This window comes from Tachysurus fulvidraco, chromosome 14, assembly GCF_022655615.1.
Source record: "Tachysurus fulvidraco isolate hzauxx_2018 chromosome 14, HZAU_PFXX_2.0, whole genome shotgun sequence".
NCBI classification, from domain to species: domain Eukaryota; kingdom Metazoa; phylum Chordata; class Actinopteri; order Siluriformes; family Bagridae; genus Tachysurus; species Tachysurus fulvidraco.
In genome coordinates this window covers 559,797-572,850 of record NC_062531.1, presented here as the reverse complement: position 1 = coordinate 572,850, position 13,054 = coordinate 559,797, and the positions used below count along the sequence as shown (strand labels likewise).

The following is a 13,054-nucleotide window of genomic DNA, read 5'->3' as shown; positions in this document are numbered from 1 at the left end:
AGCATGGCCACACTGATGCCTGGATCACTGAGTTTAATGAAAGGAAAGTTTTCTGAGGTCTGATCTCCCTCTCGTGCTAATAGAAGGTTTTTTGCACAGATATTTCCATGAACAATGTTTTTCTCCTCCTATAGAACACACACACACACACACACACACACACACACACACACACACACACACACACACACACATTAGTACAGCCTCATTTTTGTCCTACACAGTAATATAAAATAAAATCTGTCCTCATCACATTAATATTAGATCAACTGTTTTACAGACTCCAGGAAATCCCAGGCTCTGAATCTTCATGCATCCTTAACAACATTGTTATTAACTGCAGATGTTTCAGAGCTGTATTATAAAGCAGAGTATATATCTGTGTATAGGCTTCGTTTTTACATTCTGACTTTTTACCCAAGATTTCTGCAGTGCTTATTAATGATGTTTCTTTATAATGATATATTTTAACACCTTGAGCCACACTCTTAGAGATAACTAATCCCCATCAGGATGAGTGATGAGGTTTAGTTACTGTTCCTACACTGATTCTGATTATTTGTCAAACCAAAATCTGTCCAGCAGAGGGAGCCAGAGAACACCAGTCAAGCCTCATCCTGACTTCCTGTTCATTACTCCGTTACTCGTTCAGTGATGTCACCTGTCACTTCCTGTTGTGTCTCTGTTCTCTCAGCCCTAAACACTCGTCCCTCTGCAGTCTCTCTTTATTCTCTCTCACAGTTAATAAGAGAAAAATCTCAGCTTGTCATGTTAGTGAGAAACTGTAAAGAAGTGTAAAGTCCTCTGTCCTGAAGATGTGGAGAACTTCCAGCTTCACCTCTGACTGTTCCACAGCACTGACACTGGACACTCCTTCACTACATCTCACACACACACATTACACACGTGTATTAATCAGTGTTTATGTGGAGTGTGTTCTGTACACGTCTGTGTGAAGGAGCTGTTACTATGGAAACGATAAGGTATCAGAGCGAGTCATTAATATAAACCTGAGCTACAGTCAGAGCTGCTGTTAGAGAGAATTAATCACCACCTGAACACCAATCAGAACTCAGCACTGTGTGTGTATGTTTGTGTGTGTGTGTGTGTGTGTGTGTGTGTCACCACCTGAACACCAATCAGAACTCAGCACTGTGTGTGTATGTGTGTCACCACCTGAACACCAATCAGAACCCAGCACTGTGTGTGTGTGTGTGTGTGTGTGTGTGTGTGTGTGTGTGTGTGTGTGTGTGTGTGTGTGTGTGTGTGTGTGTGTGACCACCTGAACACCAATCAGAACTCAGCACTGTGTGTGTGTGTGTGTGTGTGTGTGTGTGTGTGTGTGTGTCACCACCTGAACACCAATCAGAACTCAGCACTGTGTTGTGGAGGTGAAGTTAATTGATGATTGTTGTACATGTTTGTATGTTTCGAGGATTTCTCTCACCAGGAAGTTGAGTGTGCAGGCGAGCTGCTTGACCACGTCCAGTTTCCAGCTGAGTGAAACACTCGATCTCTTCAGATAAAGATCCAGAGCTCCGTACTTCACAAACTCCTGAACCATGATGTCTACAGAAATGTTTATTTTACACTCGTTAGGGAAACTGAGCTGAGCTTGTGACTTAATGATAGACAAAAATAAATTTTATTAACTTCAAATGCAAGCTGAATAGAACTAATGTGCTAAATAAAGGAGATGACAGAATTAAGAGCTTCATCATGGTCATCATCATCATCGTCATCAGCAGCACTGTTCCAGGACTGTGAGTGCTCCAGTGGTTTCTCACAAAGACCTTTACAGAGATGGAGATCTTCAGGAGCTATACTCACTGACCTTATGCTCACAACTGATCCTTGTGCTCAACACTTCACTATTTTATGTTTATAATGTTGATGGAGAAGACAAGCAACAGATTTTTATGTTGTCTCACACCACAGTGTAAGCCCCGCCCACTAGGTCACACCTCTCTCGTCTTGTAAATGATATAGGGATGTATCTGAGACTGACATTATTCAGAAGCCAGATCATGTGTTCTGACAGCCACAGTCTCACTCTTCAGCTGCCTTGTAGTTGTGTAACCTTGTTTTAGTTATTTATTTTGTAGTTTATTAAATAAAATCTGCTTCTCTACCAAATTGTGAGCATAAATTTCTGAGCAGTTCTGCAGGTTTGATTCTGTAATCTGAGGGGGTTTATTTAACACGGCATACAGAGCTCAGCGCTACAACTGTTGTGGTGGGATTTATGAGATGATTGTGACTAGTTTGAGGAGATGAGATGAGGTGACACGTAGCTGCATTAGCTTAGCTGAGGTGACACTTTCTCATGCACTAGCTCCATTAGCCTCATGTAGACATACACATGAGGCTGTACAGTATGTCCTGTCTGTAGCTGGACTGTGTGGAGACAGAGGCTGTGTTTCTCTACATTCCTGCCTCTTCTTGGTGTCTGTGTGTTGCTCTCCTCATAATTCTGCCATGTAGATATTCAGTGTCTCCGTTCCTGGTACTGATGGTAGTCACCTGTTCTGTGTTTCTCTCGGATCAGTTAATCTGTTCATCTTCGTTCTCTGGTTAGTTCAGTGGTCCATGTTTTGATCCCTATTACCACTGATCACCTTGTGTACCTGTGCTTGGAGCTTGGAGCTACACCAGTAATCACTGTGATTCCTGGTCACTGTCCTGCTGCATCATCCACACGTTACATAACCACTTTATTAACAAAAAATCATCAGCACTTTAGATCAGTTTTGTCCTGCGTACATGTGTCTGTGACACTTAAATCCAGACTGGTAAGAATCAAGGGGGCCATGGTGGCTTAGTGGAACCCCCAACCTCTAGGGTTGGGGGTTCGATTCCTGCCTCCACCTTGTGTGTGTGGAGTTTGCATGTTCTCCCCGTGCCTCGGGGGTTTCCTCCGGGTACTCCGGTTTCCTCCCCCGGTCCAAAGACATGCATGGTAGATTGATTGGCATCTCTGGAAAATTGTCCGTAGTGTGTGTGTGTGAGTGAATGAGTGAATGAGAGTGTGTGTGTGCCCTGTGATGGGTTGGCACTCCGTCCAGGGTGTATCCTGCCTCGATGCCCGATGACCCCTGAGATAGGCACAGGCTCCCCGTGACCCGAGAAGTTCGGATAAGCGGTAGAAGATGAATGAATGAATGGTAAGAATCATTAACCTTCAGCATTGTAGACTTAACAAGCACAAATTACCCAGAATTCCCTTCTTCAGTTGCTAAATAAAAAGAGTGAAACTTACTTTTAGATTTATGCACACTGACTCCGTACACCAGCAGCAAGTGCTTATGGGAAATCTGGCTCATGAAGCTGACTGCTTCAAAGAAAGACTAAAAAAAAACAACAGTTTATTCAAACGATGTTCAGCTTCACTGTGCTGTAAATAACACGTGTTTATTATTATTATTATTATTATTATTATTATTATTAGTTACATATTCATACAGAAAAATGTGATTAGATGCTATTTTTTATAATTTATTGTATTTATGAAGTGAAAAATGCTCCGACTTTGTGCTGAGCTAATTAGCAGTTAGTAAGAGAGTCTAAGGCTGTATATGGACGTGAACACACCTCCCAGCTGTTTTTGTGCTCTACATCCAGAACTTTGAGCAGAACATCAGTGGTGTGAGTCTCTCCATCTCGGTGGTCCACTTTACAGCCTCTGTAGATGTGTGTGAATGAGCCCTGACCCAGACTCTCCTTCTGAAACATTCATTATTCATATATACAGTATATTAATATACCATTAATGTACATATACATGTGTGTGTGTATATATTTTGTGTGTGTGTTGTGTGTATGTGTGTGTATATATTTGATTTTTTGTGTGTTTATTTTGTGTGTGTGTGTGTGTGTGTTTATTTTGTGTGTGTGTGTGTGTGTGTGTGTGTGTGTGTGTGTGTGTGTGTGTGTGTGTGTGTGTGTGTGTATTTGTGTGTGTGTGTGTGTGTGTTCTCACCCAGATTAAGTCCTCGTGTTTGATCATGTGGAACTGAATGTGACTGGGTCTGTGTCTGTTCTGAGTTGGGGAGCTTGGTGTCTCCCACACACTGCTGTTCCTGATGATGATCAGGTTCGAGAGCTCTGCACACAAGTACACGGCTTTACATCTGCTACTCTGCACAAAGTATTGGCACCCATCTACCCCACCCACCAATAGAAAGAGACCTACATTTGTATGTGTCATTAATTCTGAAGTCATACTTACACATTAACTTGAGTATCTAAAGCTCAAAATTCAACACCCACCTGTCCCACTGACACAACCACCTGTCCCACCAACACTCACCTGTCCAACTGACACACCCACCTGTCCCACCGAAACACCCACCTGTCCCACTGACACACCCACCTTTCCCACCAACACCCACCTGTCCCACCGACACACCCACTTGTCCAATACCTTTAGCTTGAGGTGGACAGCAGCTGGTCAGTGTGACAGGAATGTCAGACAGTATAAGCGTGTTTTTCTTGTAGAAATCCGTCAGCTGCCTCAGACTCTCAAAAGATCTGTGGATTCCTGCCAAGTGAAACTTTTCGTTCTTCTCAATCAGGCAGTCTTTATAGTCAACACCAAGTGGCGTCTGTGTTACACACACATACACACAGAAACACAAACACACACATATGATGAACTTTATAGACTGTTATTTAAATGAGCAACAATGTTTGCTGTCTGATGAAATAGTAATTCTGAATGATAGTAGAAGTCTGAGCTGCTTTAGAGGATTCACACTAGTGTAAAATCACTCGTAACATTTATACAAAGTAAAAGTGTTACCTGTAATGTGTGTTACCTGTAAGCAGACTACAAGGAAGTACTTATCAAACTCCTTGGGGCTGCGCCGAAGAAGAAATGTACCATTTTTAGCTCCGGCCTTTTTGAGCTTGTGCATCGCAAATTCTGACCTGGAGGGAAGAACATGTCAGAAGATCCACCAGCGTTCTTTTCACAGAGCTTAACACAATACTTATTTAGCATTGTGGCTGAGAGGGTAAATATTAGGCATACGTGATGGGGCCGTGGCAGCGACTGTCCATGTCCTGAAGTAGACTTGGAGGAGCAACTTCAGAGCAGAAATAGTGACTGGAGTCTGTGGTGAGTCTGAAGTAATTGTCGATGAGCGACACGAAGGACAGAGCTAGAGCCAGAGTCTCAAACTCCACTTCCTGTTTTTCAGAAAGAACACATGCATGAATTTTTACATCCATAAAATGCTTAGGGTCTCTGAGTGGGATTACGCTTGAAATCATTGTTATTATAGGGTGTTTTTACACCTGGTCACTTCCTGCGTTTTCTGTGATCCGATATCTACCCGATGGTAAAAAGACCAGGTCTAAATGCCCTCTGAAACGTTTTGGAGAGGGATATAAATCCGATGGTACGAACCCCTTCAGGAGGTGGTCTGGGATGCGTTTCAGATGAAACTGGACAGGTGTAAATGAATGTGGTTGTTCAAGCCACATACGTCGGCGCTATACTCCTCCCAAACGGAACTACGTCACTCGCAGGTGACTCGCGAGTCCTGCATCGCGCCAGAAACAAATATGTTTTCCCACCAGCGCTGGCTCCGATCTTACACCCAGGCGTCTCATTGGGTCTTAAAACGCACCGCTGCCACCAGCGAAAATGCAGCAAACAGTAAATGCTGTTTTTTGTAGCAACCGCATACACCAAAGCGTGTTCCATTTCATGGTCCACCGGAAATAACGTAAAATATATTTGCATTTTAGGGGGGAGTAAAAAGATCGGATCGATATCCGATTCGCCGAGACGCGTTTATGTGGCCTGATGTAAATGGAACAGTTTTAACAAATCAGATAGCTATCGGATCAGAGAAAACACACAAAGTGACCAGGTGTAAAAAAACCCCATAGATGCTACCAACACCACGCTTCATGACATAAAATCTATTCATAAAAAAAAAGGTTACATTCTGTTCCAGGTAAAAATGTGTAGAATTTCAAGTGGGTCTCTCTGTTTCCTTGATTCTTACCAGCCGTAGCAAAGCTCTTAATTTAAAGTGAATTACAGCTGATTTTTATCTGATTAGACCCACATCCTTTATAAAACATGCTGATGTGTCACCGTAGCTAGCTGCAGCAGGTAATATCCACTCACCAGGCATCTGTCATCCTGTCGGGTCAGACTCACCACACGTCCCTCAGCAGGAAGTTGATCTTGGCAAAGACGCTTAATGTTGATTTCTGTGATTTGAGGGAAGTCACAAAATGTCTGCCACTCCTATGGAAGAGTTTCAATAATCAATCAAAGGACTCTTAAAGGGAAAGTCCACAAGAATGCAGGTATTAAAGGTATATGTGAGATTAAGGTGTAGTCGAGGTGAGATACAGGTGTGCTACAGTGAGGTCAATGCTACCTGGCCATCAGAGGAGTATGTCTGGATCCCTCCATCTCCAGAGACTCTCACAGTGGAGCAGGATGTGGTGAAGATCTCAGAGCCATAGTTAGGTTCCACAGCTCTCAGCTCCATCAGGTACTTGAGCTTCAGGCTTATCTCTCCAGCTGAGCAGCGTCCCAGTTTCTTTAGGAAGTGTTTTAGGTCCTTATGGATCTGATAGCGTGCTAGTCGGGTCATTTTCTGGATTTCTTTTCGGTGTGTCTCAGGCAGACATGACTTGTAGCTGGCAGGTGAAGACAATTTAAGAATTTCTCAGAATTTATAATGAGTGAGAGCAGAATCAATGGACACCAAAACTCTATTTAGTCTGTGAATACCTGATGGTCTTACAAACTTCCTTCACCCTGTGGTTCTTCTCCTTGGCCTGTCTCCACAGATCCAGCACAGCCAAACCCATACACTCCTGAATGGCACTAACTGGAGGACACACACCTGCACAGCCTGAGATGAAATCACTGCGGGACTGAGAGAAGCACAGCAGCATCAGTCTCAGGGTACTGATGTCCAGTGTTAACAATCTGTGTGTGTGTGTGTGTGTGTGTGTGTGTGTGTGTGTGTGTGTGTGTGTGTGTGTGTGTGTGTCACCTGAGCGAAGAGATAGTCAATAACACTGTAATCCATCACAGCACAGATCCTCCCGGAGCTCAGACTGTAACGATATGTTGCTCTGGAACCCTGACCAAACCATCCTGAGAAGAAGAATCTGCACACACACACCACACACACACACACACACACACACACACACACACACACACGTGCACACGCACACATTCTATTATTATACAGAAAAACTAGACAATTTACACATTTACTATATTTGTCTCTGTCTATGTGTGTGTGTGTGTGTGTGTGTGTGTGTGTGTGTGTGTGTGTGTGTGTGTACTCACCTCACTCTGTAATGTACCGTTACATTCTCGTCACTTTTAAACATGTGTGTTGGTGGATACCAGAATGATATATCTTCTGACGCCAAAGCAAATAAACTATGAAACACAGGGAGTATCCCTGAACACACACACACACACACACACACACACACACACACACACACACACACACACACACACACACACACACACATTTTTTCACCTCAAATAAAATACTGTATTTAATTGCACAATGTCAGTTAAACTAGCCAGTGACATCGCTACACCATAGTCTCCTGATGTGTTTAGGTAGATCACTACATCAGTAGATGTTTACATCCCTGCTGTCATCAATGTTTTGTTTGTATAAATTAGTGCTAGTGAGCTTATACAATACATCTAGACAAAATATGCAATTACTGTGTGTTTGTGTATTTTTGTGTGTATGTATGTGTGTGTGTATGTGTGTATGTGTGTATGTATGTGTATGTGTTTGTACGTGTTTGTATGTGTGTGTGTACAGTATGTGCATGTAAATGTGAATGTATGTGTGCATGTGTGTGTTTTTTGTGTATGTTTGTGTATGTTTGTGTATGTATATGTGTGTATGTGTATATAAACATGTATGTGAGTATGTATGTTTGTGTATGTGTATATGTGTGTGTGTGTGTGTGTGTGTGTGTGTGTGTGTGTGTGAGTATGTGTATGTATATATGTGTGTGTATATGTATGTGTGTGTGTATGTGTGTGAATGTGTATGTTGGTATGTGTGTGTGTGTATGTGTGTGTGTGTGTGTGTGTGTATGTGTGTGAGTATGTGTATGTATATTTGTGTATATGTATGTGTGTGTATGTGTGTGAATGTGTATGTTGGTATGTGTGTGTGTGTGTATGTGTGTGTGTGTGTGTGTGTATGTGTGTGAGTATGTGTATGTTTGTGTGTGTGTATGCGTGTGTATGTGTATGCTGGTATGTGTTTGTGTGCGTGTGTGTATGTTTGTGTGTGTGTGTATGTGTATGTTTGTGTGTGTGTGGTGTGTGTGTGTGTGTGTGTGTGTGTGTGTGTGTATGTGTGAGTGTGAATGTGTGTGTGTGTGTGTGTGTGTGTGTGTGTGTGTGTGTGTGTGTGTGTGTGTGTGTGTGTGTGTGTGTGTGTGTGTGTTGTTACCACAGTTTTTAGCTGCTAGTACGCAGATGCTCTCGGCGGTCACACGACCTGCAGGGATGGACAGCGTGCTCTCACTTTTTGAGGCTGTGCTGTAGTACAAGTGCACAGTAATGAAGGCGTCGCAGCTCGACTTGTGACTCCCAGAGCGCTCGCACATCATCAGGGGCTTCGTTTCCTCCTCAGTCATGTCCATTTCTGGTGTCTGCTGCACACACACACACACACACACACACACACACACACACACACACGAAAATTTGCTGTTTTGATTCATTGTTCAGGTTTTGTTTCATTTTCCGATTTTGATTCGGCTCAGTTTTACACAGTTGTAATAAAAGACAAAAATTTTAGCGTCAGCTTAATAAAGAAACGGAACATCACAAAAAGAAGTGTGTGTAATGGGTGAGTCTTATCACTGACGTACAGAAACAGGTCCTTTTAGCATGTGGTTAATAACCGCAGTGTTTCTGGGCAGTTAAACCGTGTTTGTTCCTCATTACAGTTTTATTTACCTGTTTAAATCCCACACTTACAGTCACACACGTCAGTGTCACACTCATACACTGCTATAGGTGCGCTAGCTTAATGTTTAAGGTGTTGGACCACATATTGGAAGCCTGTCGTTTGGACACCCAGTTGTAATATTCTACAACTGGGGGAAGTCGTGGCCTAATGGTTAGAGAGCCTAACTAGTAACCCTAAGGTTGTGGGTCGAGTCTCGGCCCGGCAATACCAGGACTGAGGTGCCCTTGAGCAAGGCACGGAACCCACCCCAACTGCTCCCCGGGCGCCGCAGCATAAACGGCTGCCTACTGCTCCGGGTGTGTGTTCACAGTGTTTGTGTGTGTTGACTGCTGTGTGTGTGTGTGTGTGCACTTTGGACGGGTTAAATGCAGAGAACGAATTCCGAGTATGGGTCACCGTACTTAGCCGTATGTCACGTCAATTTATTTATTATCACTTTGAGCATGACACTTAACACCAAATTGCGCAGGTCTTTAAAAACCAGATGAAATCTAAGTTACTGTGGATGATGAGGGCGTCTGCCTAAAGTTATGGTGTATCACTGGTTCTCCCTGCTGTGTGCTCTGAGCTCTTAGTGTAGTTTCCCTTCCTTCCAATTTTTCATGATAAAAGTGATATGAACAGTGTTTGAATGAACCAATCACATTCACTCTGGTGTTCAGTAGGAATTATCCTCCATCCATCATTACAAAAGTGACTGATGAAGACCAGATAAAGACGGAATGATGTATGTCTGCAAATCCTCGTCTATTTAACACTAACAGGTTTCTGTTAAACAGGTAAAGAGGAAGAAACATCTTTAATAAAAACATTAATGTTGTTAGAGAAGGAACTTTACTAGATTTGATAGATCGATTGTGTAGTTCAGCGAAACGCCGTTTATCATCTAGCAGAAGCGCAAATAAAAAATGTGCAAAGGAAAAAGTGCAGATAAACCTGTAAATATACAGTATGTAGAACAAATAAATGCTTTTAGTCTGATGGAGTAAGTTATTATTTCAGCACATTCTTCTCAGAGCTTTTGAGAAAGGAGTCACTTATTAGACTTTAATCTGAAGCCCTTGTGAAGAGCCCTGTGAGTGAACATGACTGGAATGTACCAAGTCTGCAGACATTTAGTAAATGTGCTGTGACTAAAAAATTATTTTTTTCCAGGAAAAAGACAAAAATATTGAGACTCATCTAATTAAAAAAGTCTTCCTGTGAAGACACAGTGCTATAAAATAACACACATGGTGTCCAAAAAACCATTCATGTGGTAGAACATCCAGCGTTAGCTTCTAAAAGCTTCATAATTCTGAATGTGCTGAAGGTCATTTCCTCTGTAGTGAAGCGTTTGTTAGCGCTCAGCGATATCGGCTTCAGCTCTTATTAGGAATATTACCAGGGCTCTCAAGTTTTGAAGACAGGCAAGCCTGACATCTCCACACCACCCCACCCCACCCCAATCAATCAATCAATCAATCAATAAACAATTATGGGGGATTTGTTGTGTTTGGTAAGGATCACTGACCTCAATTTAAACAAATACAAAGTATTATTCATTTGTGTGTGTGTGAGTGTGCAAGAGAGAGAGAGAGAGAGAGAGAGAGAGAGAGAGAGAGAGTGAGAGAGAGAGAGATTATGACTAGTGTTTATTGTAAGTGTTTGTTACCTATTTGAACTCCTTTATCATTTGTAATGTTGCTCCCATATAAATAGCCCAGCCATTTTTAGGGTCATGATTGTTTCTTTTTGAGCTTTTGATCAAAGCGACCATGGAAAATATCCTCGCTAATGAATGTTTTTTTTTTTTTTTTTCATTGATTGTTGTGTTAAAGGGGGGCACGGTGGCTTAGTGGGTAGCACGTTCGCCTCACACCTCCAGGGTCGGGGTTCGATTCCCGCCTCCGCCTGTGTGTGCGGAGTTTGCATGTTCTCCCCGTGCCTCGGGGGTTTCCTCCGGGTACTCCGGTTTCCTCCCCCAGTCCCAAGACATGCATGGTAGGTTAATTGGCATCTCTGGAAAATTGTCCGTAGTGTGTGAATGCGTGAGTGAATGAGAGTGTGTGTGTGCCCTGCGATGGGTTGGCACTCCGTCCAGGGTGTATCCTGCCTTGATGCCCGATGACGCCTGAGATAGGCACAGGCTCCCCGTGACCCGAGAAGTTCGGATAAAGCGGTAGAAAATGAATGAATGAATGAATGAATGTTGTGTTAAATCTTACCCAGATAGTGCTATTTTCTGATTGGCTATTGTGTAGCCTCTTTTTTTGATTGGCTGATAAGTGTCAGGCTCGACAAGGCGGTGCAGACTGATACATTTTGGGCTTATTATTATATATGATAAATAGTCAAAAAGTTTTTCTGCATGAGAAATACGATGTGTGGCGGGAGATCATGTGATAAATGACCCAAATCCATGACTGTCACACTCAATACGTGACAATTAACAGCCCTGTATTACTCTAATATCGACACAATGCTAACTGGTGGCTAAGTGATGTCATTGATTGCTATTAACATTAGCAAGGTGTAAGTGTCGACATTACTTTAAATCTTCTACAGTGAAATAGATTTAAAGGTGTTTTCTGGTGTTTTTGTTGTTTCTTAAGGAATATTTAGATCGTTTGAATATGTAATAAATAATATAATGAAATCAAATGTTTTAAAACGTAACAAGAAAGTAAAGATTTACAGCTTTGATTACCGAAAACACAATAAATTACAACATCATGTAGAATCTCTTATTATATCATGTAGAGCACACAACTTCTGAACTTTTAGCTTGTTTTAACTGTAGAGCAAATGAAGAAAACTGAATGGGACAAAAACCTGAAACTGAAATAAAAATGAAATCAAGTCGTTCTTATTAAAGTGAAAGCATTATAAAATGAGATCTCATTATGTTCTGCAGTCGTATAAAAGTGTAAATGTTCACACTGAGCTGATCTTAATGTGTGTTTAGGTTTGTCATGTTTATGTAATTAAAGTCAAGGAATTATAATGAAGAAATCAGATAAACTGATTTGATTTACATAAATATTACATTGATAGAAACACATCATCATCATCATCATCATCATCATCATCATCATCAACAACATCTCCTTGATGTTTTTATTTATTGCTTCCCCATAACTATGGAAACAAAAATGTCTCCAAACAGGAAGTAGAAAAAACCTGAAGTCTTGCCTGAACTCAGTTATGTCTCATGAGTTTCAGACTCACAGTAAAGTCCTCATGTAAAGAGATAAACATGTTAATGACTCGAGACTGAGGACATAACAGACCTTTAAATCTAAAACTGTAAATATATAAACAAATCCATCTGAGTGACTTTTTATAGACCTGTCAAATTTTATATCTATTATAACACACACACTCACACACACACACACTCAAACACACGCACAGTACTGTCACACAACATGAACACTAACATTAAACACCATCACACACACACAGATGTTCTAATGCTGTAATATCAGAAGTAATTGAAATAAAATCAAGATGTTTACCTTTATGATGATGTTGATGATGATTTTTTTCTGTCACTTTTCAGCCCGACGAAAATGCATTTTGTGTTCGTGTGTGTGTTCGTGTGTAATGTTCTTCCTGTGTGCAGTGTGTGCTGTGTGTGTGTGTGTGTGACATCACTCTGATTTCCTGTACCATAACCACACACAGAGACATTTCTCCTTCATTATATTTGCTTTCATTTTTCTTTCTTTCTTCATCATGGCGTCTTGTTTTTAAACTCTACAGTTGAGAAAAGCCGAAGTATCACTTCCTCTTTCTCACACAAAGTGACAGCTGAACACAAAGCTGAACACAGGAAATATAATTTTATTAACACACTAATCTGGCTGAAAAGAAGATGTTTTAAATAAATGTCTTGTATCGGAAACAAATGTTAGAGCTAACATCATACTCATTAATCATTGAGCTAATGAATTACATTTCCTTTAATATTTAATTATAAGCTGCTGTGCATTGGTCATTATATACTTCACATTATATACTTTTAATTAATAGTTTAATACTTTGTATTTTGTATTATTAGTCTA

The 13,054-nt window shown here is 41.4% G+C and overlaps 1 protein-coding gene across 2 annotated transcripts in view; it reads right to left on the bottom strand.

Moving 5' to 3' along the window:
• jak3 (Janus kinase 3 (a protein tyrosine kinase, leukocyte)) overlaps nt 1–12,759 on the bottom strand; it is a 20,225-nt gene extending 7,466 nt beyond the window's left edge. Inside the window, exons 1-15 of one of the 2 annotated variants that reach the window (XM_027133089.2) lie at nt 12,506–12,759; nt 8,481–8,685; nt 7,334–7,451; nt 7,029–7,146; nt 6,761–6,906; nt 6,402–6,666; nt 6,143–6,265; nt 5,033–5,190; nt 4,818–4,929; nt 4,424–4,604; nt 3,980–4,104; nt 3,592–3,723; nt 3,260–3,347; nt 1,448–1,569; nt 1–128 (exon numbers count right to left, since the gene is read on the bottom strand). The exon at nt 1–128 is cut by the window's left edge and continues 11 nt beyond it. In XM_027133089.2, coding sequence (XP_026988890.2) covers nt 1–128; nt 1,448–1,569; nt 3,260–3,347; nt 3,592–3,723; nt 3,980–4,104; nt 4,424–4,604; nt 4,818–4,929; nt 5,033–5,190; nt 6,143–6,265; nt 6,402–6,666; nt 6,761–6,906; nt 7,029–7,146; nt 7,334–7,451; nt 8,481–8,673 — 2,009 coding nt within the window. In that variant the 5' untranslated portion in view covers nt 8,674–8,685; nt 12,506–12,759. The remainder of the gene's footprint in view (nt 129–1,447; nt 1,570–3,259; nt 3,348–3,591; nt 3,724–3,979; nt 4,105–4,423; nt 4,605–4,817; nt 4,930–5,032; nt 5,191–6,142; nt 6,266–6,401; nt 6,667–6,760; nt 6,907–7,028; nt 7,147–7,333; nt 7,452–8,480; nt 8,686–12,505) is intronic. The other variant, XM_027133090.2, reaches the window with a different exon arrangement.
• Between the last annotated feature and the right edge of the window lie 295 nt (nt 12,760–13,054).